This window comes from Haliotis asinina, chromosome 7 (genome assembly GCF_037392515.1).
Source record: "Haliotis asinina isolate JCU_RB_2024 chromosome 7, JCU_Hal_asi_v2, whole genome shotgun sequence".
NCBI classification, from domain to species: domain Eukaryota; kingdom Metazoa; phylum Mollusca; class Gastropoda; order Lepetellida; family Haliotidae; genus Haliotis; species Haliotis asinina.
This window is the reverse complement of record NC_090286.1, coordinates 50,073,798-50,100,071: the sequence shown is the minus strand read 5'-3', so window position 1 is coordinate 50,100,071 and position 26,274 is coordinate 50,073,798. Positions and strand designations below refer to the sequence as shown.

At 41.7% G+C, this 26,274-nt stretch overlaps 1 protein-coding gene across 2 annotated transcripts in view; it reads right to left on the bottom strand.

Moving 5' to 3' along the window:
- LOC137290595 (nardilysin-like) overlaps positions 1–26,274 on the bottom strand; it is a 43,103-nt gene that overhangs the window by 16,439 nt on the left and 390 nt on the right. Inside the window, exons 1-21 of one of the 2 annotated variants that reach the window (XM_067821640.1) lie at positions 26,133–26,192; positions 25,540–25,622; positions 24,261–24,450; positions 22,854–22,935; positions 22,202–22,302; positions 20,635–20,761; positions 20,373–20,468; positions 15,580–15,702; positions 15,044–15,101; positions 14,494–14,527; positions 13,545–13,584; positions 12,953–13,022; positions 12,252–12,329; positions 11,396–11,516; positions 10,609–10,722; positions 9,922–10,026; positions 9,332–9,461; positions 8,661–8,693; positions 8,405–8,455; positions 7,765–7,808; positions 7,373–7,448 (exon numbers count right to left, since the gene is read on the bottom strand). In XM_067821640.1, coding sequence (XP_067677741.1) covers positions 7,373–7,448; positions 7,765–7,808; positions 8,405–8,455; positions 8,661–8,693; positions 9,332–9,461; positions 9,922–10,026; positions 10,609–10,722; positions 11,396–11,516; positions 12,252–12,329; positions 12,953–13,022; positions 13,545–13,584; positions 14,494–14,527; positions 15,044–15,101; positions 15,580–15,702; positions 20,373–20,468; positions 20,635–20,761; positions 22,202–22,302; positions 22,854–22,935; positions 24,261–24,450; positions 25,540–25,595 — 1,729 coding nt within the window. In that variant the 5' untranslated portion in view covers positions 25,596–25,622; positions 26,133–26,192. Of the gene's footprint in view, positions 1–7,372; positions 7,449–7,764; positions 7,809–8,404; positions 8,456–8,660; positions 8,694–9,331; positions 9,462–9,921; positions 10,027–10,608; positions 10,723–11,395; positions 11,517–12,251; positions 12,330–12,952; positions 13,023–13,544; positions 13,585–14,493; positions 14,528–15,043; positions 15,102–15,579; positions 15,703–20,372; positions 20,469–20,634; positions 20,762–22,201; positions 22,303–22,853; positions 22,936–24,260; positions 24,451–25,539; positions 25,623–26,132; positions 26,193–26,274 lie in introns of those variants that run through there. The other variant, XM_067821639.1, reaches the window with a different exon arrangement.

Here is a 26,274-nt window from a genome sequence, read left to right as displayed (position 1 = left end):
TAGTAACCCTCCAACATATCCAACACGAAAACGGTCTCCCCACAGCCAGTCTGCCCGCACACTATGGCGCAGTGTGGGTCAGTGGGTAGTTGTGGGTACCCCTGGGGGGTGTGTGGGTCTCCCCCACTAGTAGATGGCTTGCACGAATCTCCCATTGTCTATATTAAGTTGCGCGTCCATAATAACGTACAGATATAATTTCAACTTACCAGCGGGTTGAGCCTTCTTAGTAATCTGGATGGTTATCCCTTCGCTGCCGTTATCTATACGGCGCCCGCTACCGTGCAGTTTATCATCATCCGTGGATCGCATGTCCAACCATAGGGCGTACTTTGTGGTCAGGTATTCACCGATCTGCACGGAGCCGAGGTCCAGGTCCTTTGTTATATAATCCCCAACTGGTAGCTTTTTTATCTCATCCCACTGTTGGTGTGGTCTCATACCATGACTGAACAGCTGGTTGGGCACGCCCTCGATGGTAACTTCCACCTTTTCAATCTCGGGGTTGAAAAACTTCTCGCTGTCCCTCCGGAATGGCTCGTAATCCTCCACTGGGACGACCAGGATACCTTTCATCGATCGCGCCGGCACGTTCAGGTTGATATTCCACACAGTGTCGCTCTTATCTCGCACGACTGATCTATGCCTCAGTACGCGATCGTACAGGATAGCCATCTTCCCAGAGTACTGGCTTCGAACCTGCCTGGCCAGCTCCGGGCTAGTGACCATGTCGAACTCCAGAGAGATGTTGTCTATGGCATAACTGGCCTCATAACCGTTCGGCGTACGCACTACTTTGCTATAGTCGTTAAACGTGAGCTCGTATTCGAGCCTATCACCCAGCGCGGCCTGGTAAAACGGCGCGTGTCCCGTGAGCAACTCGAAGTCGAGCGGCACGCAGAATCGATTCCCGTATGCTCGAGCGATGGCCTTTTCACCGTCCGATAGCTTGTCTTGCTGGTTTTGCGTAAAGGCATACCCTATGCGCGCCCGGGTTGATTTGCTGATACCCTGGTACACATCATTGACTCGTTCTCCCTCGCTTTTCCAGAGATCCCTGTAGCAGTGAAACACGTCGCTGTCGTCGATGCTCAGCACCTCGTTACCGCTGATCTTGACGGTCGTTTTCTTGATGATAGCTCGACCCACGTTCCGCACTAGCTCGCGTTTGTCGTTGTCGGAGGTCAACGTGATATTGAACGCCAGTCGAACAGTGCCTGGTACAATGAGGTCATTCTCACCAAGGTTTGGAAATCTAACCAGCAGAGTTTGATTCTGGTCTATCTTGCTGGGATTGTTGGTGATGGTCACCGACTGGCGCATGGCTCTGGCTCCTAATGGCTCTCTCAATCTTCTGAAAGGATCTAATTTTCTGCCGTACATTGTTATATATAAATAAAATATAATTAAATACTAATGGATGAAGACATAGATATGACGGAGATGCCGGGCGCTAGTGCCCAGGCATCTGATGAGCAGGAGACCTCATTTACTAGTTCACCATTGAACCAAGAACTTTTAGCAACAACGGTAGATGATTATTACGAAAGTTTAAGAAGTGATAAATACTACGTTGATCCACAGGGCCGATACCTTGATAATTTTTTTATTGATACAAAGGGTGTTCTACGCCTTAAATCTAAACCAGAGGTTGACCTCTTTAACAAGCGCACTAAAAAACCACTGGCCTTGTCAACTCTAGCCAGCCGCCATGGTGTCGAATTTATCCGTGAACATCTAAACATGAATGATTACGTTGGTGCAATACCTAAGGCCGTTGTTGAAGATCTGCAAGCTACCAGATCCCACCTCACCACTAGAGATGAAATGACACCACAGCGTGCTACAGAAGCCTCGGACAGCATAGAAAAACTGTTGAGCACCTACTGGGACAAACCGTTACCGGGGTTTGACTTTCCGGTAAGGGAACTGCACGGCTTAGACGAAGCCGTGAAACGCGTGCGTGGAGAACTCGTGAACAACATGGGGAAACTGAACGAAATCGACGAGCACATCGCTAAGGAAAAAACCAAACTCAACGAAACTGAAAACGATGATATGAAGCGTCGTATCAATGAACGACTACGTGATTTAGAAGACGAGAGACGTACACGATTGGAAGCCGCTTCCTCGAATCGTGAACAGCTTCGATCCCAGATCAGTCGCATTCGGGAAACAATCGATAGAGTACTGAATGAGGATACAACTTTAGCCAACAGGATTCGGATATTGTTCCGGGAGCAAGGGATCACCATCGCCAGCATTCTGACCGCATTGGGTTTCATCATATCAACCCTGGTGGTGTCACTGGTGGGAGGAACCCCCACACCCACCACACCTGGCGGCGGGGGAACTCCCACAGGCGGTGGTGTTAAAGACTGGATAAAAAAACTCGGGGAAGGCCTAGCTAAACTGGCTGGTAAAGCCGCCGAAGCCCTTCCCGGCATCCTGGGTAGCATCGTCTCGTGGTTGTTGGGCGCTCTGGCTAAAACTGCCATGTGGCTCAGTCAAAACATGTGGGCAGCCATCGTCGCCATGGCGGGTCTGGTGTACGTAGCGGCTAAGAAATCTTTAACCAAATAAGTCCCAAAGTTACCCCACCAACCACCAGGGCCGTTTTATTATCAATATGCTGCTGATAGGAGGCCTGAATATGGGGGGTCACCTCCTGTGGTGTTGGTTGAACTTTAGGCTCCGGGGGCGGCGCAACTATACCCGTTTCACGTGGTGGGATGTGTGGGATATAGGGGGTGTTAATATCGGGGTTGATACCCAACTTTTGATCCGCCGTGGCTATGACTATTTTGTTGTTATAACCCACCACTTTTTTTACTCTCAGTTGCATATCACTCGGAGCCATGTACAGCCCCACGCCGAACACGTAATTGACTTTCGATCTGGCGTATTCTAACACGTTTTGGTAACGGTCGATGGCCCGCGGGAGATCAACTGGAGAATTTATAGCATCCTCAACGTTGGAAACGAACTGTTTCTGAGCGTCGTAAGCAGTTCCCTTACCGAGGATGTTGGAACGCGTCATCGACTGCGCACCCAACAGCGCCCACACGTACGTTCGAATCGAGTCGTTCAAGCGTATTGTACCAGCACGAGTGAATTCTTTCGATGTTTTTGAGATCATTTTAGTCCAGGCTGTGGCTGCATCAGGATTGGTTTGTTTTATACAGCTGACATGGATCTTTTCATTCATTGTGGGGCCTGTAAATGTATGACGGTTTGGGTTGTATGAACCATCTTTAGAACCGGCATAATATGTTCCGGACCTGTAGAAGTACACGAGAACTATACCGAGACCATGGTTCACACCAGGAAGGCAAAAGTCTTTATTCGTTGGAATCTCAAACTCCCCACAAACACGTTCATAAGCGCGTTTATCATAGGGGTTATTCGTCATACTCAACGCTTTATCTTGGGGAAGAGGAGCACTTATTTCCTTCAATATTCGTCTCGTTTGATAATAAATATGAAACAAAATAACCGCCTTACTCAGTTCGTCTATACCGTAGTCTGGTGTCACACCCGACCCTGTCGTCGCACACCACACAGCAAAGTTTAGTTGGTTCTGCCAAAACTGCATTGGGTTTTGATTCCAGTTTACCACCGCCTGTGCGTTATTAACGGACACGATATAGTTTTCAAAAATATTAATAAAGGTTGTTTTAAACCCCGTACTACCTTCCACCACGATTTTCAAGTGTGCTAAATCCATATTATAATATATAAATTATATATTATAATATGTACATAACACTTCCAGGAATAACGAGCGGTGAAGCCGTTCAGCTGACGCACGCGATCGATAACACGTCAGGTCAACTCGAAGTCGCACTCTGCGATATCACCTACCTACCGCAATGGACTAACATTAACGCCAGCAACAATAAGCTGTTCGTCAGTGGAACTCGCAGCCAGATAACTGACGGCTACTACAGCGTGTGCTCTCTAAACGACGAGGTCTTCAAACCCCTGGGAGCCGAACTCAAGATGAACGACTCAAACGGTACAGTGGTGTTAATCAACAACGGAAGAAACCCCTTGAGGCTCGGCCGACCATTTGCGAGGATACTCGGTATGTCTCCTGACGAGATAAAACCAACAACAACCGTCACAGGCACGAAGTTACCCGACCTAGTACCGTACCGAGAGCTGTACATTCATCTCGATCAGGTGAGCACAACGTACAACATTCAAGGAGGTCACCCTTCCACTATACTGAGAGCAGTGCCGGTGAAAACTGAGAAATACAACGACGGTAGAACCGAGTCGTTTTCACCACGGCAGTATAAGAGATTAACCCAGGGCAACATACCTGAGCTGACAATATCGGTGTTAGATATAAATCATAATCCTGTAAATATAGGATACCTCAGCTCAACGCTTCATGTAAAATGACCAGCGCACAAGGGCCCGGAGTGAAAAAATGCGTCAATATCGGGATCTCCGACCTCGGAGACACGCGCGGTTTCGACGCTCCCGGAGTAGATGGTAAATCGTACGCCTTGCAACTGAAAAACAACATTTACAAACGCGTTGAAATCCCCTCCGGTGGAACCCTAAGTGATATGATAGATACCACAAGAGCAACAGTCAACACTAAGTACGCCCTTGTCAACACCGGTGATAATAATTGGATAATATACCCATCGTTCGGTGGTAAACTGTTCGACTTAGACGATGTTGAGAGCACTACTGTCGTCCAAAACAAACCATATATGCTCGTCTTCACCGAAGATAACAAGTGGGTGTTGTTACCCGATAACGACGACTGGTTTCTCAATATTAGACTCGTCTCCCCTTACGTGTTTACGGATAACAAAGACAACCACCTAAACAAAGTCGTGAACAATGGAACCCTGCTCGTGGCTTATGTCCCAACTCAGAGACGTAGCGTAGTCGTCAGCCCAGTCAACACTATGGCAGCCCACATGCTATCGAGTAAACCGGCCATACAAAACGTGACATTGCAGTTGGTGTCTGAATTTGAAGGCGTGGTCAAGATACTAGAGAGTCTACCGGCAAACTCAACACTGATCATCAAAGTCTACCTAGGGGAACCATCGGTGAATGAGGTCGAGATCGTGAAGGGGATCAAACTCGGGTGGGTGAAACGACACCAGTATCAAGTTTGCAACGTTTACGTGCGGGTGGGTGTTGGAGCCGACACCAGTATGGAGGGGGTCAACGTGATCGTGGAAAACAAGATATCACTAACCAAGATCTTCCTGCCTGACAACATACACTTCATGGGTATGAAGTTAACCCCTAAATTATTATCAAAAAACCAGTTGGAAATTATATCGTAATAGTATAATAATGACCAGTCATCGTCCCAACACTACGCTTAACGACCTAGGAGACACGGAGGGATTCGATCAGCCTGGTGAGGAAGATGAATTATACATCCTGCACTTCAAAGACAACGTGTACAGACGGGTGTCGTTATCAGATTTAAAAGAGCCTAAATGGCTGCTCAACTTAACAATCGCCTCACCTTATATCACATTAAAAGAAGAAAAGTGGGGGCACAGCTCTAAGATTAGGAATAACGGTATCTGGCCCGGGGATTTCATTACGGAGAATAAAGCAACAGTCTCGATAGATTCTCGTATTGGAGAAAAAAGTGGGTTAAGTTCTGACACAGAAAGTAAATTAACATTTAGCAGTAAGTTTTTTTTACCCAAGGAGCATCTTGATCAAATAAACTACCTCTACACAATCATCATAGAAGTCGTCTTTACGTATTTTAACCAGGAAAACTCCTCGAAAGGACGCCAAATTTTACCCGGGTTGACAATACACTGGTATAACGAACACGTAGGTCAATATTGCCGTATTGTTATACAACGGAATAACCCGGGGGGTCCTATAAACCGCTTAATAAGCCTCCCTGGGGTTTTTATTACAACAGAAAAGTCTATTGGCTTCACACCTATTATCATTAATCATGATCTATCCCTTGTAGGCTTCAAATTCATTCGTGAAATATTAACTGAAACCCAATTAAAATATTTTTCAAAATATATATTATAGATGGGTCTGTACCCAGTCGTAGAGGAAGTAGCGAAGACGCTGGAAACCGTAGATGGGTTCCGCTTGAGGCAGTTATGTGATGTGAAACGTCAACTAGAACAAGACCGTGACACGCGGAAAGCACTATGTAAAAAATATAATAGAGCTTTCAATATCGTGGACGGGGCTGACACTACCCTTATGGCAACCAGCATGGGACTAGGGGCGGCAGGCGTTGGGTTGTTAGCTACCATCGTGGCCGCACCTATAGTGCTAGGTATTGAAATAACAGCTGGGGTGGCAGGGTTGGCAGGGTTGGCGCTTAAGTTAGTATCACGCAGACTTAATCGTAAGGCATTGAAACATGACGAGATCAGGGTTCTGGCCGAAGCAAAGCTGAACACAGTGAGTGAGCAAATTTCCACGGCACTCTCTGATAGTAAGATCTCAGAAGAGGAGTTTCGTTCAATCCTCTCTGAACTCAAAAAATATAACGGAATGAAACAAGATATTCGATCCAAGTCTCGTAAGTCTGCTATCAGCGAGGACGAGAAAAAAAAGTACATAGAACAGGGGATACAAAAAGCCCAGCAAGCCTTTATTATGAACACCAAAGAGATCGTAGGCGGTTCACGTTAAACTGTTTCATCGATATAAACATGACATAGGCACAGACGTTAAGTAGTAGGGGGAACACGAGGGCGATAGCCGTAAGCGGGCCACCGATCCTATATGGTCAGTCAAAACTTACAACATAGATAAAGTGGATATGAAAGCCGACGAACCTAACTTGTACTACTTGAGGGATGGGCCGGGTAGGGGGTTTGTAAGAGAAGAATTATTGATCGTACCATACGGCACAGTGTTACCTCCAACCAATACACGGTAAACTGTTTCATAGACACCCAACCTTTTTGTAGTAGGGGTAATAGTAGCAAGATCTAAGGCCCCAACCAAAGCCTTATTTAGTAAATAAGGCTTTGTAGAGACATTTCTTGAAAGTGGTCCAAAACCCCCATTGTATATACTACTCTAGCGATATAAGGGTTACACTGGTTCACTGAAATAGTTGGATTTTTTCAAGTCAGTCCACGTGCATTAGGACAGTGTGAACATACACAGAATAATAATATGGGCTAATGTCTGATTTCATATACTTGATAAGCAGATACTGGCACAAAATGACACACCTATCTATCGACAGTACCGCTTCCCTACCACAACATGTGAAGGTAATACCTACCTTCATCTCACATGAGACATGATTGTACACTGCACCTAATTTCAACATTACTTACGCGTAACCATAATAGTTCTTCATGTGACATTTTTAAACTCTTCTTACCTTTAGGAACATTGAACTTGCTGTCTTTCTTGAACCACATCCTGCAGTATTCATTGTCCACTACTGGGTAGGGAAGCTGTACGACATAAAACTCTAAGTCAGATGGAGGTCATACACAGAGACTAGCAATCTCACACAGGTATCAACTTGTCAACCTTTCAAGAATTGCTCCTGTGCATTGATAAGGTCTTTGTCATTAAAGGTTTAATTAGCTCCAACATACATTATTTTTTTGTAAAATTACAGTGCTAATGGATTGTTTCATTTAGTCATTTAATCTTTAACTAGCTTTAATATGCATCATATAACATTTGCGGGCTAGTTTAATAGTGTCAGTTAAGACTTTTAACGCAATACACTAAATGTTATGACCACACATCAGACACACCTACCTTTGGAGTATCGTCACTGGATGGGTGCAATGTGAAGTCAGTGGCTACAATCAAACAACACACACATTGACAGAACACTGCTGTAGAGAAAGATAAACCTCTCAAAGACATATGCCAGCTTCAGTTTACATAAAATAACCAACCATAAAAACAAATCATTCCAAGAGGTGATTTCAAACATAATTCTGAGTTTCAAAAGTATTTTCTTTCATATATTCTGTTCAAATGAAGATCATCCATTACTTACAATGACGACAGTCAGTCTCTCATGCCATGACAGAAACTGACAGTTCTCTAACATCTGTCGAGCTACATAATACTAGTTTGACTGACTCTTATACTAAATTACCCTTCTGATAAAAGTCAAGACATGTGAAATGAAATTTGAGGACTTACATGATTCAGTAACAGTTTGGTACAGAATACAACAGAATGTGCAAGATGAGTACAGAATACAACAGAATGTGCAAGATGAGTACAGAATACAACAGAATGTGCAAGATGAGTACAGAATACAACAGAATGTGCAAGATGAGAACAGAATACAAAAAGAGTACAGTTGTACATTTAAGTAGATTTGTGTCTGGATTAATTGCAACATAGAAATAGTCTCAATAACCTAAAACATATGAATACATACCTATATAAATATTTGGTTCAGGAAAAAACAATTCTGGATTTTCTTTCAGATCTGAAAATATAACTGCATTATTTTAAAAAATATACATGTACCATGAAAAAGACGCCAAAGATCACAGACTATACCCATTCCTAACAAAAGAGAACAATTGTTTGTTAGTCAGTTTGGCAATAAGCGGGATATCGAGCTTGGCATGAGCAGACCTCATACATTTTCACTTTCCATTACATTTTACAGGAAGATTGATGATACTTACTTTCCCATGTCTTTCTCCATTCAGAATCAACTTCTGTAAACAAATAAATATGTTTTAATAGCTCATCCTTGGAAAAAAAATCAAACACTGAATTACCAGCCAGATTGTATACAAAACCTCCACATTGTACACATGTTCTGCACCACCCACCTGTTATACTATACAACCACCAGCTACACTCTACACACCTAAAATACACTACACTTGCTATACTGTACACACCTGCTATACTATACAGTCATCTACTATACTGTACATCCACCTGCTATACTGTACACCTGCTATACTGTATCCTTACTGGTTATACTGTGGTCCCATCTACTGTACTGTACCCACACCTGCTATACTGTACATCCACCAGTTATAATGTACCCTTACCTGCTATATTGTACACCAACCTGCTGTACTGTACCCATTCCTATTATATTCTACCCACATCTGCTATAGTGTACCCTTACCTGCAATACTGTACACCCACCTTCTATACTGTACACCCATCTGCTATACTGTACAAGCACCTGCTATACTGTACCCAAACCTGCTACATAGCACATGCATAGCACACCAACCTGTTAAATTGTATATACAGCCACATTGCATGTCTCCCCTGCTACACTGTACCACAACGTAGTACACACACTTATTCCCCCTGTGTTAGACTGTACACCCACCTGTTACATTGTACTTGGTGTTGTACCATTCCTCCTCACAGTCAGTTTCACCTATGGCAGACTTGTCTGTAGACAGCAGGACAAAGTTTGCCTTGTCTGGTCCAAGATGTTTTGTGCAGTCACTAATCAACTGAAACAAATCTCTGTCATTTCAAAAGATAATCCAGATAATCCATTCAAAACATTTCATTTCATAACATGATCCATTTATCATCAGAAACAATTTATTCTTTATATAATATACAGTGAAGCCTGCCTAAACTGTCACCCCATGGAACCAAAATATGCTGTGATGCTTATTTTCCAACATGGCTGCCATTTGCAACCTTCAATCTCTATCTCTGTAATGCCTTTGATCTTGTACACAACAAATCATGCAACAAAACATGCTCATAGAAATGAATAAAGGAACACAGGAAAGTTCAAGGGCTTCTATACTCATTTCCGGGTTTCTTGTCATGCTTTAGATTGCACAGTGGGTGAAAATCCGGAGATAAATAGAGAAACACTTGTACATGTCTTCAGTTATTCCTTTCCCTAGTAAATGCCCTCCTACCCCAGAGAGTATGTCAGTGTAATCTGTCACTAACCTGTGGGTCATACTCAAACAGCAGGTTCTTGCCAGTGAGGTAGTGCTCCGGTGTGTATGTCTGCATGCTCTCGGCTATCTCTTGAACATCTTCCATTGGCTCCCCCTATAAACATGTACCTGCATTAAAGTTTTGTTTAGACAAAAATAGTGGTCTAGAGAAATTCTTGCAATGAGTGAGTGAGGATGGGTTTATGTTGCCTTTTGCAATATTCCAGCAGAAATCACCTTACATCAGGGTATACCATAATGGGCTTTGACAAATGCTTTAACAACTAGGCTACCCTATGTCCCTCCAAAAAGACAATGATCCCCCAAAGAAGCTCAAAAACACCAAATTCATTTCACCAAAGCCATTGAAGATTATACACTATAATATGAAAGAATCCGATGTTCTATGACTTCTTTTGAGGTGCAAATGTCTACATGAAATCCTGCTAATGAGATAAGTAGGAAACTCTTTACACCATGTTTGTGCTGATAGTCTGTCTGAATTATCCTTTATCTTTTCTTAACCCTTTGTCCTTAGGTCAGTGAAAACACCCATCTTCCTTCCTTCCAAACTATCCACTATCTGATGAAAAGGTTCCAAGGAAAACTATGTATCAAAACCTTCCAATCCTACAGATCCCAGCACCCCATTTCTCAGATTCTAATACCTGGCACCATCGGGTCCTGTAACACTCACCTCTTCCTTCCATCTGAACTTGCAGTCCTCAATCTGTTGCAGTTCCTGGAACAATCTCTGCTGAGGGCCTTGGTTTTGTAGCATTAGGATGTACTCAAAGACTGCACTGCACACCTGAAACCAAATACAGTGCTATGCACAATAAAGAAGTTGACATCTGTAAATCATGCTTTTCTTAAGCAATTATCTGATGTGGAGTGGAAATCAGTTCAAACAGAAAATTGTTACTAGATCCCCTGAATCACAAAACAATGGATACTTTTTTGTTTAGTTGTTTAATGCCATATTCAGCAATGTTCCAGCTATATGGACATGGTCTGTAGATGACCATATCTGGTCCAGACAATACATTTATATACATCATGAATATCAGTGTATGCAGTTGAGACACCATCAAATGTGTCAACCAACTCAGCTGGTCTGACCACCCAATCCACTAGTTGTATCTTACAGCAAGCATAGGTTGCTGAAGACCAATTCTAATGCAGATGTTCACAGATGACAAAGCCATGGAGTCAGCAGTAAGCAGTCATGGATTACCCATGTCATTCCACAAGGACAGGCAGCTGGGGCATCTTGCCCCCAAACACCAAAGTAAACATGTCAGAAAAACATGTGACCATTTGCTTGATAATGGTGTTAGAACATACTCTGAAATATCGCTCTCATAGCAATAAAGAAGTTGTTCATCCATATATTGTCATCCGTCCTTACTACTCCAACTTCTAAATGCCTCTCAAAGAAGTCAAATGTGATGAGTCAAACTGATGATGTACTGGCACCTCACCTGTAGTATATTGTGCAGGCCTTTGGATGTAAGTGTGATGCTGACATAGAAGAGAGACCATGTAGAGTTGTGGCCAAACCCATCACTGTCACTGCCCCCTGTCATGGCCAGGGCATACAGCCTGAAGCGCAATGGACCATCATTACTCACTAGGTGCAGCATATTGTAGACATGGTTACAATCAGCATTCCTTGTTTCCTCTACGACTAATTAGGAGCCCCTCACCCAATACATGTGTTTCTCTAAAGTGACACAACAGTATTTACCAAAAGCCATCCCTGTATTGTACATACTTGTGGCACTATTCATTATTTATGGCTAGAGGTGATGATGATTTTAAGAGGGGTGATGGTGACTAGGGAGGCTGTAACCCATTTTGTTCATCAATTCCATACATAAATACATTAAAAATCATGCTTAAAAAATATGGAAAGGGGGAAGTGGGGGAGGTGACTGATTGTTTACATGACATGCAAGGGGGTCACTTAGTACATGAATTTCATACAGAAACACTGAAGGTATTTCATTTGCAGATACAGAGTAGTGTTTAGTAGAGGAAGTATACATTCATCTTTCCATGCTATATATACTGAGATAAACAAATAATTCAAGTGTTCCTTTAATATTTTGCAGTTTTCATCACCAGCTTTGAATGGCATTGTTTGAAGGCGGTCAAGGCTTGCTGATCATCTTGAATAACCAGGAATGAAATTCTGAGTAAACGAGATTGTATCAAGTGTGTCACATGTTCATTACTCAAACAACATACAATGCAATATTACCTCAATTACAGAATACAAGGACTACAATGAAAATGGGATCAAACATTTCATGTATAATCTAAATGGCTACCTACTTTTTCTTGAGGTATGACAGAATGCTTCCCTTTCCTTCATGTAAAATCAGCATTGACAAATATTCTTGTGGCTTCTCCCTGTCACATACAAAACAAAATCATTTGCGCAACAAGAAAAAAAGGAGAAAGACTACAACCAGTATAACATTTCCTACACAAAAATTGAAGTTATAACTCAAGTCTATGAATAGCTACCATCTCAAATAAAGAGCATACAAACCTGCTTCATTCTGTGGATACAAAATACAGTAAACAATGGTTATACTAAACTAAAAGCTGTCACTAAATTTATTATGCAACAACTGCAATTGGTTATCCACATTTCAACTAAATCATACAGTAACTGACCATGGCTAAAAAACAGTGTCATAGTTATGAGTTTGTCATAAGCGTATTTATTATAAACATAGCTGACTAACTCAACTAAGCACATAACTTTGGTTTAATGCTGCTTTTAGCAACATTCAAGCAATATCATGGCAGGGGACACCAGAAATGGACGTCACACATAGCACCAATGCGAGGAATCGAACCTGTGTCTTCAGCATGATCAGCGAATGCTTTAACCACTAGGCTACCAAACCGCCGTTAACTTAAACTTAGACTGGTCCAGATACTAATGAGAAATGTCTGCGGAGGATACCTGATAATGATCTCAGGCAAAGTAAACTCACAGTGACATACTATCGACATCAGCTCACCTGTACTTGTCTACCAAAGATGGCAAGGACCAGGATATCTCAAGTTTATGATTATTCTCCATTGGTACAACTGAAAAAGGAACATTTTGTATTTCTTGATTTGTTTCATTATCCCTTCTTTATACTTAACAGTTCAACTAACATATTATGCATGAGCCGTCTATTACATGAAAAGAAATACAGAGTTCTTAGACAAGCATAATTTTATCAACTAATTAAATACTGATTAATCAAATACAATTATTCCACAGTTAGGTACAGGAACATACACAAATGACCATAGGGTATTTGGTGCCATAATAGCTTAATGATAGCATCTAACCCAAGAAGCAGGAATGTTCACTTGGAGGATTGAGAAAGAGCAAGAAAAGCTACTCTTTCAAATACCATTTCAAGCAATGAGGAAGACTTATTACCATTAAAAGGCAAAATTATGTTTGGTCATGTGTTCATAACATCACAGGTTTTTCAGTAAGGAGTGAAAGTCTACTTTGATAATATGCTTCACATTCAGCCTTTTAGTAAGTCTCACTTGTATATATAAGATTAAGTCAGGCCAAATTGTACAATGTGCTTGTACAATACGTCTCACCTCTGTAAAATTTCTTGAAACCAGCAGTGTCAAATGGATCCTGAAATGAAATCAGCAAATAATCAAAACATGGACACACTACTCCATATGTTTAGTTTCAGGAAAGAAAGAGTGGGCGAGAGACTGCTGTTTACACATTAATTCAACATATTTGGTCATAATTCTATTTGGACAAAGCCAAACTTTCAGTTTACAATTAAACACGATCATCAAAGCTCTAATCTGTTTGATTGGCATATTAGAAGTTGGTGAGCAATAAGAAAGTAAGATTCTTTAATGAAAAAAATGTCTTTATCATAAATGATGTCACAGTCAGTATGGATTTTATACCGTTCTCAAGCAAGAGTTCATAAGAATCCACACTTATCAAAGCTATACATTCTAACATGATACCAAATTTGGTTGGCTCTCATGACAAGCATGAGAGATAATGGACCTTTTATCTTCTTGAATTGCATTATGCAAATAAAAGACATTAAAATTCATATCACACTGAGTCAGTTTTATGTGCAAAGAAAGTAATGCAGGTGTGGGATGTTTACCACTTTGGTGAAACAAATGATCACAGATATGAAATGTAACCTGGGTTCACAGGATTCAAGACCATGACCAAAGATTTTGGTTGTTATCATGAGACACAACTCTGCATGACAAGCTGAAGTGTCTTAGAAGAGTGAGCCACCCATGCCTCGATACTGACATTAGGGACGTTCATAATTCAAGGCTAGGGGTGGTGATGGTAAGTTTTATATAGAAGCATGTACAATGTGAGTTTAAAGTATATGACCATGCCTATGTCATGAACAAAATCAAAGCCCCCCTACTCCCACCCCTCCCCCAACACACACACCTCTACAATCGTCATTTAACATGAAAATGACAATACATATACAATTATAAAAATCTCACAAACTGACTACAGGTTCAAATCGGTGTAAACCAAGTTTACCTTTAAATGGCTGAATGTGGGCCGAGGTATGTTGCTGAAATAACACACAACAGCTGGTGAAACAATCTTTACAGTCATTCTCATGACATGAAACAGAACTCTATCACTCAATCAGATGAAAACACTTTAAAAAATGTAATAAAGCTCAGAATTACACAATACAGTATGTCAAATTGAAAAGACCCTAAATAGGATTTGAAATTTTGTGTTCACAAGAACATCTGACTCTACTTTCAATTTGTTCATGGATATATGCCATAGAAGACTCTTGTCCTCAGAGACTAGTACTTGACTAAACTTCACATTACTACATCACAAGACAATGAATCATTTAGCAATGGTGGCTGAGTGGGTTAGACAGCTAGGATTCAACCCAACAAAAGTACTAGAATTTGTACTTTACAGAGAAAGTGCAATCTAAAATATAACATGTTCCAATATTCTTAAAGTACCATATCAGTTAATTTCACACACAATACTGGTGTAATTAACATAGATCTGCCAGAATACTTTCTCATCAAACAAATCTTTTTCCAGTTCTACTACTCACTTCGAAGGAATGTCTGAGAATATATCCACTGCCCATTCTTGTAGCATGTCAAGGCTGTCTGTCAACAAGAACAAGCAAGATGTGAAAAACTTTAGTCGCAGAATGTCTAATCCACTGCTAAACAATGGAAATAGGTTATCATAATTTGAAAGAATCACACTGAAAATGTCCAGTGGGTTTATACCAGGCAATACTGCATCCATATTTACAAAAGAACAGCATTATCTGTTTATTTGTCTCATTCATTATTATTTCTTTGTTGCTTAGTAATACTCAGCCATATTCCAGACGTTTGATAGCAGCATGTAAATAATCTGGTCTGCACCAGATAATCCAGTGATCAATGTTGAGAGAAACAATATATGGCACCTAAGTACATGCAATCAACAAAGTCACTGGATCTGATAATTTATTGATTCAGTCAAGACGAGTAATTACTTGACTCGGTTAACAAAAAGTGTGCCTCTCACACTGAAGAAAATGGCTTCCTGAGAGAACACCTTGTCCATTCCAGTGGATTGACAATGGTTACCTACCCATTGACTGCAGCACTAGGGTCATGTAGTTGGCACAGTACATCTTCTCATAGAAGTCTCTCAGTCGACCGTAAATGTCCAGGCCATTCTTTTCAGGATCAGTCTTCAAAGACTTAGCATTACCTGTTCAGGTAGAAATTAGGTGTACGTAGAATCATCTCAGGTTTCATCTGAATCCAATCATTACAGTAAATTTATACAAACCTGTAGAGGTTATGAATTCTTTGAAGAATGTCCTCCTTGGGGTACATATATAGCATTAAAATGTCCATGTTAAAATGCCTACGACAGTTGTAACAATATTGCATAAATATTTTACCAAACAAAAACTTGTTTTTGTCTTGTGAGACCACTCCTACAGGGTCCCTACCTGGTCCCCCCCAACAGCCAAGAGCAGGTAACTCTCATCATCTACCTCGTACCTCACTTTTCATGCTGAACTAGTCAGACAGAATGTGGGTAGGTGGGTGGCTGTACCCCAAGGAGGACATTCTTCAAAGAATTCATAACTTCTACAGGTTTGTATAATTCTTTTTCAGAAGAAGTCCTCCCTGGGGTACATATATAGCATAAGACAGACTCCCAACGAACGTGAGTTGGGAGTGGCATTCTGTCTGCTAATGTGCACCCTACACACACTCTCATATACTGCCGAAGCTGCGAGAAATAGAGAAATACACTTACCCAATCACCGAGACTGCTGATGTCAATCAGGCGGGGGCGAGGCAAATTAGGGTCGAAAGAGCCAATCAACAAAGAAGTCAACGGTGACGGACATATGGCCACACCTCCTTCTCTACACTGACAATATTACCCAAACCAGCAAAGCAGTGTGCCGGAAATAACAGTGCAAAATTGAACAATAGCGTATGTCGACGCTAAAGTGAAAAAACGTTTATTTTCTTTTATATAGGTATTGTACCACTACCAGTAAATACCCATCACCAATAAAAAATGGTTGAGATCACAAAAGCTCATTCAGCTAGGGGAATCACAACCCTGTTCACTGGTGAGAACTGTATGGCCAAACCAAGCACGCTCCCGTGAATGTTTGTCCAACTGGTAGTGACGTATGAACGTGCTCGACCGACAGACTTCCTCAGTGGGCAGAGCCCATAAGCCTGTGACGTAGCCACTGCCCTAACCGAATGAGCCTTTAACCCATTAGGGATTGTTAACCCTTTATGAGTATAAACCATACAAATGGCAGAGACAAGCCACCTAGATATGGTTTGCTTGTAGGCCGGCAGACCAGCTCTCCCCTCACAATAACAGCAAAACAACTGTTTATCCTTCCGGATAACAGCAGTTCGTTTGATATACGCTCTGAGAGTCTTACGGACATCTAAGATGTGAGCACATCAAAGAGAGGTACCGGACGAGGGAGGCTGCATCAGCATAGGTAGCTCGATAGGTGCTGTAACATGAAAAGCGATCTTAGGTCAGTAAGAATCCGGCAGTCTAATACTGACCCTGTCTTTGTGAAAGACGGTCGGGGCAGGATCTGCTGACATTGTGTCAATGTCGCTAACCCGCCTGCCGGACGTCACCGCCACAAGAAAGGCAGCCTTCCATGTTAACAGCTGGAGAGAAAGAGACGACAGCTGGTGAAAAAAAGGACCGGACAGCCAGTCAAGGATGACTGACAAGTCCCACGGGGGACTAATCCGCCAGATAGTTGGACGGATCCTATCAACACCTGCTAGAAAGCGCTGCACAAGAGGGTGCTGTCCCATGAGAGCACCGTCAACAGGAATATGAAACGCCGAAATGGCTGTGGAATAGCCCCGGATAGTGGACGCACCTAGACCTGACTCTAAGTGGGACTGCAAAAGTTCCAGCACTTCAACTAGAGTTGAAGAAAAGGGATCGAGAATCCCTCTGTCGGCACACCAGCGAGCATAACATGCCCATTTATCCTCATATTGAACGTTTGTCGAATACCTCCGAATCTGAATCCTGGGGTTTCGGGTGCAGAGCTCCTTTCTGGGACAGTAAGTCCGGTTGAAAGGGCAATAGGACAGGAAGCAGAGTCAGAAACCTTATTATTACCGGGAACCAGCCTTGACACAACCAAAGCTGTGCAAGGAACACAAGTAGTCGAGCTGGTTGGGTGGCAAGCTGCAAGAGGACCCTGGAAATAAGCGGTAGAGGCGGGAACACCCACAGTACCCTTCCCGTCCAATCGAGTTGGAAAGCTTCTCGGGCGATGACCCTCGGATCCGGTATCAGAGAGCAAAACACCGGAATCTGGTTCATCCACTCAGAGGCAAACAGATCCACCTGGAATGACCCGAACAACTAGGAGATAATCCCGAATATCTCCCGATGCAACATCCACTCATGTGGGGCCAGGACACGTTGAGAGAGCGCGTCTGCTCGAACATTATCCACCCCCGGGAGATAGACGGGACACACCCGAACATTGAACCAGTCACACCACAGTAGAAACTGCCACGCCTCCTCGAGTAGGGACGGAGATACCGTACCGCCCTGTTTCAGGATATAGGTCATTGCTGTCTGGTTGTCCATTTCCAGACGCACTACACAGCCGCGAACCATCTCCCGAAAATGTTGGAACACTAGCTGGACAGCTCTCAATTAGAGCACATTGATGTGCAGGCGCATTTCGTGCTGTAGTAATTGACCCAAAACAGACTGAACGCCCAGTCCGCCCCCCCACCCTGTGAGGGAAGTGTCTGTCTGAATTGAGAGATTTGGTGAGGGAGCATCCAGGGGCAAGCCCTTGGATAGATTCCCTACCACCGTCCACCACCGTAAATGAGGAAGTAACCACTCCAGAGTGTGGGGAATAATCTCGTAACTCTGGGCATGGGACCACATCTGCACCAAGGCATACTGAATGGGTCGCATCCTCAACTGCGCTCTCCAAACAATGTCTACCGTCGCTGCCATGTTGCCTAGCAACTGGAGCCAAACCCGAGCCGAAGCCAAGGGGGACTCCAGAAATTGTAAAACAACTCTCTTAACTTTGGAGATCCGATCCGGAGACAGGGAGACTAAGCCTCTCGCTGTGTCGAACCATGCGCCTAAGAAGACCAGGTCCTGTGTAGGAACTAGGTCTGACTTCTTGAGATTGATAATCCAGCCCAACCTGGTGAGAATACACATCACCCCGAATGTTGCATCTCGACTCAAGTGAACGGCAAGTGCCCGTAAGAGCCAATCGTCCAGGTATGGGTGGCAACACCTGCCCTGTGACCTGGCCACTTGCGCTGGGATTTACATAAGTTTGGTGAACACCCTCAGAGCTGTAGCGATGCCGAAGGGAAGCACCCGAAACTGATAGCATACCCCGTTGAAGGAAAACCGAAGGTACTTCCAGAACTTGGGATGCATCGGAACGTGCAGGTATGCATCCTTGAGGTCGATGGACGTGAGCCAATCGACTCTTTCTACAGATGAGATCACCGACCGTAGTGTCTCCATCTTGAATGAAGGTACCTGCAGCATATTGTTCAGGCCTTTCAGATTTAGAATAGGCCTGAACCCTCCGTCCTTCTTGGTGACCAGGAAATAAGTGGAATAAAATCCCTCTTGTTCCTGTCCCCTCAGAACCACCTTGATGGCCGCCTTGTCCAGTAAAGACTGGACCTTGGCACGGAGAACCTCGGCTATCTCTGGAATCTACGTATCCCGGAAAAGGGAGGTGGGTCTCGTTTCCACTGTGGTAAGTGGCCGTCTCTGAGTGTGGACAGGATCCAGGGAATGGAAGTCACCTTTTCCCATTCTGACCGGAATCGAGAAAGGCGGCCACCCAAAGGTATATCTGGCAGGAGACTATGAATCCCCGACTTCAGCAGTACTCCGACTGCTTGATTCGGGTTCACTTGCAGGGGCTCCAGAGGACAGCTTACTGGGAAGCTGGGGCCGACTTCCCCTTCATCAGAAGAGGCTGCTGGGGCGCCGCAGCTTGCCCTTGCCCCTACCCTTACCCTTACCCTTTTGGGTAACCACGCAAACTTGCAACATTTCATGAAAAAGAATGCCTTATGAATTCCTAATAACACCCGTGCGTTAAAAAAGGAACCATACATACAGATGTGGTAGCTTTCTCACTCATTTCTCTTCAGAATCGTAAGCTTTCACACTAGTATGAGAGCTTCTTAGAATGGACAACTGTCCTCTACGACGACAGCATGAAAAGTGAGGTACGAGGTAGACGGCGAGAGTTGACCTGCTCTTGGCTGTTGGGGGGCCCAGGTAGGGGCCCTGTAGGGGTGGTCTCACAAGACAAAAATGAGTTTTTGTTTGGTAAAATATATATTCAATATTGTTACAACTGTCATAGGCATTTTAAAATGGACATTTTAATGCTATATATGTACCCCATGGAGGACTTCTGAAAAAGAATGATCGAGGTGATGGAAAAATACCTTTAACGACCCTCATATAGCATCCTTTGAAGCTACATGAGAGTGGCCTTTAAATAATCAAGTATGGATCAAACAATCCAGTGATTCATCTCAGCAGTGGGGCACCATTGTGAGCAATCACCAAGCTTGACCACATACATGTAATTCACAAAACAGCCTCTTCAAACAGAATAGGCTGCTAGAACCTACTCAAACATGGAATCTCCATGGCAGTTATACGAACAAGCTGCGATCCAAATGAATTGAGTTTGTATTCATGAAGCTATAGTCATATCTAACTGGTTGCCTTTTATATCAGTATGACAAATAACAGCTTCATTATTATTTCATCAATCTAACTCCAGTGTATTCTTAGTTTTACACTGATTACCATATCAACATGATTCAGCATCTCACCTCCCATGAACCTTGACATTGGGTGACCCCTCTTGGCCGTCTTGGATATCAGTTCATTTACTCTGTCGTTATCACTGGAAGTTGTCATCTGAAACTCTGAAGAAAAAGGTTGGACTTACTTGTGGCATTCATGGTGTTGGACAAAACAGTCATGATTTTATCATCATTACTTGTTGCTGGTCAAAATATGTTTGTTCTAACAAATCATTAAACACGTACCTACAGTCTCCTTCTGCCCCACTCGTTACCTCCTACCACTTACCACTGTCAACTGCCTCAATCTCCCTGTCCACACAATCCTTCTTCAACAGTGGAGAGATGAAGAAATGGGCAAGCTTGTCCAGGCACTTCCGGAAATATTTACGCTGAATTTCAAAATAGAATGTTGTCTGAAAGAGAAACCAGGAAAACACATGCACTCTAAGTGTTGTACAATGGAGCTTTGTCATAATGTAAAAGGCAGTTTGTATTAGTATGTCTTGCAAGTGACTGTGAGTTCTGAGAACTCAATTAAATCCACATTCCTCTACATTATAGCAGCATGCAAATAGCAGTGGATAATAGCATGAGTATGAATCCAAGCCATCAGGTCAGTCAAACAACTCAGGGAGGGTGATCTATTCCTCTCCTGAAACTTTAGGCAGTGTTATCAGACAAATATACTGGACAAAATAATTTAGGGATATTGATATTTTTATGATTGATATTTCATCAGATTGTCAGTGAATAACAAAATCATTGTTTATAATTTCAAAATTTACATATATCTGTAACTAGTTCTGTCCAGTATGTCTGAAGAAGGCAGAGAATATATCCTTGGAGACATGGACAGTCTAACTTCTATTTGTATACCTTGTGCAGGCTATTTGTGACTTGCACATGTTATGATAGTAGGAAAGGCAACTGCTTGAGTAAAAGTAACATGCTGCAATAACTTGTATTGCTACACATTCTCACACCCTTTTTTACACCAGTCCACCTACCAGTCACCATAGAAGTATGGCGGAGGCAGGGTTAGGATTGTTTCTCAATGCAGACAATGTCTGAAGGACTATCTCTCATGAAAATAAAAACATTCTGAGACATACTGGTTAACAGAGAAGGTCAAGTCAGGCAGGGTTAGGATTGTTTCTCAATGCAGACAATGTCTGAGGGACTATCTCTCATGAAAACAAAAACATTCTGAGACATACTGGCTAACAGAGAAGGTCAAGTCAGGCAGGGTTAGGATTGTTTCTCAATGCAGACAATGTCTGAGGGACTATCTCTCATGAAAATAAAAACATTCTGAGACATACTGGTTAACAGACAAGGTCAAGTCAGGCAGGGTTAGGATTGTTTCTCAATGCAGACAATGTCTGAGGGACTATCTCTCATGAAAATAAAAACATTCTGAGACATACTGGCTAACAGAGAAGGTCAAGTCAGGCAGGGTTAGGATTGTTTCTCAATGCAGACAATGTCTGAGGGACTATCTCTCATGAAAATAAAAACATTCTGAGACATACTGGTTAACAGAGAAGGTCAAGTCAGGTATTACAACTCTATCTACCACACACTTACGAACACAACTAAATAACAATCTAATATTTTGTCTGTCACAGCAGCGACACGTCAGCGTAAGAGTGTGAGAGTGGGTATGGTTTTATGCCACTTTTAGCAATATTCCAGCAATATCCAGGTGGGAGACACCAGAAATGGGCTTCACACACTGTACCCATGTGGGGAATCAAACCCAGGTCTTCAGCATGACGAGTGAACTCTTTAACCACTAGGCTTCCTCACTGCAAGAAATGGGCTGGCAATTTATGTGACATGTAAAGACTTACCATTTCACAATCAGTACAAGCGTTTGAATCTCCACCATGTTTGCCAAGATAATCGTCAAAATCATTCTCCTCTGGGTAGGCAGTACTGCCCATGAACACCACTGAAATGTGAAACAAAATCTAAAACAGCTATTTACGGTCTTCATGTCTGTGTTTTACAAGTGCTAATGGTATCATTAACTCAGTTCTGGAAATAAAAACACAAAGACTCTTAAACACAACTACTCCTAGATGATGAGCATTATATAAGCCAGAAATAAGTTGGCATGAAACATGACGACCACATGAATTTGCTCAATGTGATGCATGATTCACAAATAATATCTTGGGACTTTAAACTGGAAAAGGATGAATAATCTTAATCAAATGGAAGAAGGCAAATTTAGTATTAACTGGATAATAACAAGTCATTATATCATGTCCTTACTTCCCATGACAAGCAGTTGTGCAAGACAAGTTGTAGAGTGCAAATAGCCAGCTGTCATGAAATGGCATCTGCCAAATTTCAAAGTTGGAAAAATGGAAAGTATAGTTCGTCTTGGTAAACGTGTCTCAGTGGTCACGCTTATGAAAGTGATTTCTGTTTCCTTGACCTTTGTATAATAATGACAATGTCCAAAGGTCAACATATCATCACTTCTATTCTACTCACTGTGTTCCAGAAAGTGAGCAAATCCTGGAATGTCGTCTGGATCACAGAAGCTGCCTGCACCAACACAGAGGGCTGCTGCTGACTGGGAAACAGGAGAGACACTACTTTAGTTCCACATCACATCACAGGCTTCCATAATACAGCCATAGAAGCCGAAAAGGATTTTACAACACATATTCTATCACTTGAAATTAACAAAACTATTCAACAATATTCTCATATATTTTGATCTACAGATTCAATTACAACAAGTAGTTGTCACTAAGGTGACATAATCCATCACTGTAAATTATCAAACTAAAAATCTAATGAATGTGAAGATCGTAGCTTAAGATGAAGTTAAACGTCAACAGAAACATGACAAATAAACTCTCTTGATAGCTTGTTGCTCTGTAGCTATTCAAACTGACATATATTTTCAAGACTCACTTTGACCCTGACATGAATGTCATGGTGTAAGAAATAAGCAACAAATAGTAAAAAAGAAACTGCTTATTAAAACCATTCAAAAGAAGCCTTGAAAGTCTATGATGATGAGGCTTGGTGTCAAATATGAAGAAAATCAAATTCAGTGAACAGTTGATGAAATATCTCACTGACAATGGTAAAGATTTACGGTCCCCTCGTATTCTTGAAATAAAGGTCAAGGTCTGCAAACCTCACTGGGAAATTTCGTATACTGTGATGAACCTAAGTACCAAGTATGAAAAGAATCTACACAATGGTTCTTAGGATATTTCAATTCATACATCTGTATGAACATATGGACAGACAAAGCCAAATACTTTTCCCCCGCCTAGTTCTAAACATGTGGCAGAGGGATAACAAGGACGTATATAGGAGATACGTAGATAAAGAAAATCATTGTTGAACTTAAATATCACTAATTCATTTAAAGGTCACATGTAACGTAAAAAACAACTTTCAGTATGCACTTACTGAAACACATCAGCAAAAATGCCAATTCAACCAAAAACTTAAGAAAAAAATGCAATGAAAAAATGCCCAAGAAATCGGAGTTCAAACGATTTATTAATTTTCCCCCAGCCATAAACAAAGAGCCAGCTAATCGTATCGGCAAATGAACCAGTGGCCAATGACAAGGCTCCGTTACACATGAGTGCACACCCACTGGCCCTGACTGGGTTCAGTATCATGGCTGCTTCATTTCGAGGGAGGTAAACCCAAATATTGGTACAAATATTAGAGGTACGAAATATTGAACTTGTGATTTGCGATTATATGCTTATAATTTTGTTTATTTGTTTTTTCACAATCATCAATGCATTTTATATATCATGAATAAGTGACAACTATGTTTGATTTTTTGGTTGCATGTGACCTTTAGCCACTAGCCTAGCTTCTTGATTAGCAAATAAAGCAGTAATATAAAGTGTGTTTTGTCACCTTCTTCTCATTCATCTGTTTCTTCTTGTTTTCTGGCATGTCAATCTCCATCTCCTCCTCCCCACTGCTGCCACTACTTTCACTTTCACTCTCGCTCTCACTGCTGGACTCATCGGTGTCCATCAAATATCCCTCAGGTGTGGGATGGGACACCAACATCACTCTTATGCCATTCTTAAGGCGAATAATTCTGGAAAATGATACATAAGTAAGATCACGTGATGAAAATACAAATTTATCAAATGATAAAATTATAAGTAATTTTGTATGCTCATGTTATGTAGGTACTGTGTATACATGGGCCTAAAGTTAGCAAGGCTGCTTTGAGCGTCACAATTTCTGGAACAGAGTCACTTTGACTTCTGACCTTGTTCAGCCAGCACTGCCACATTCTACATTATTACTAGGGCTGCAATCATTCACCAAGACATCAGTTCAATGTAAGTTTCAATATTGGACCCTCCATTCGATCATTTTCAGTTTGATTCTTTAAACAAGTATATACATCAGATTTCAAACATTTACCTCTCAGAGTCAGCTTTTCATCATGAAATTCATTGTCAACTTGGCGATGTCTACTAACAACAATTGTCATTTAATAACTAGCCCCATGTCAACCAGCCACGATTTGCCTTATTTGAGCACTCGAAACTGCATTAGTTGGAGTCAAAATTATGTTATGGATGTGTTGAAATAATTTCAATTTGTATACAAATTTCGAATTGAAACAGTGATAATGATTTTTGAAAATCGAAACTAAGGAGTCAGATTCAATTTTCGATGAAGCAACTCAAATTACTGTAGTCCTGATCATTACAATCCTTTATTTGACAGTGTCATAAAAAAGCTTGTGGAAACATCTAGGACTGTAGACTCTCTCCTCCAAACAAAGTTGACATGTTATATGGTGTAACTGGATACTGTTTAACACAGAATTAAAGCTAAATTATTCACCACTACTCTCATGTTACATCAATCTTGTGTTGAGTAAAGTGAAACCCTGTAGATGTGATGCTGACTAATCTCAAAACATGATACTTGTGATTCAAACCCATGACATGTTTCTAGCATATATTATAGACTCAACCCTGAATAGAGGCGTACAGAGCCCTAGTTCACAGGGCTACTTGCTGTAACTCAGCCATCAGCTTGCTTTTGTACAACAGGGGCCTGATGAATGCCTGCAGGTGTGATATCAATTTCCTATTTATGTAAATGTCAAATTTTTATTTCCCCTATAGTAAACAGTTCATCAGTTAAGAGGCGAACACTTCATTACCTGTAGTTCTTCTTGTCATTTGCTGACTTGACAGGATCCATATTCAACACTTCCATTTTGTCAGATCGTTCCCAAACTAACAGCTGTATTAATAAAGAAGTAAAAATGCTACACATATGAAATAATTCTTAGCTGTGTAGACTGTGGTCAGTATGGAAAATACAAGTTCATCAATTCATGATCAAGGCCACTTTGAGCAATAATTGTATTTGAAGTTTTTACATTCCACCAGGTTGTATAATGAATCAGTTAATGGTTTGCATCAGTCAGTTTGAGTCAATTCTCATGTGATCAGAGCCTGTACACAATATTTTAAAACTTATCAGCAACACTGCATCAGAATTATGTTAATGATGGCAAAATGCTTATTATGTGCCACATACGTGACATAGAGAGATCATACGAGATCCCATGATAAAAATGTACATGATGTACATATTTCCTTTGAAACTTTGAGATGTAACATATTGTTATCAATAAGCTTTATATACAACTTGTTGAACAACTACAAAAATTTGGGAAAATAATGCTTATATTGATACATCATTAATAATTAAATGGTCTGATACAGAATTTTTTGTATGACAACCCACCTCACAAATAACACCTCAAATAAATATTACTGTTTGAATCTGGAAAATATATTCGCTGACTAATCTCACACATGGATTCTGATTCACTTCCCTGTGGTCACAGCTGGGTAGCCAGGGTAACAGGATGTAGATGTTGCCCCTG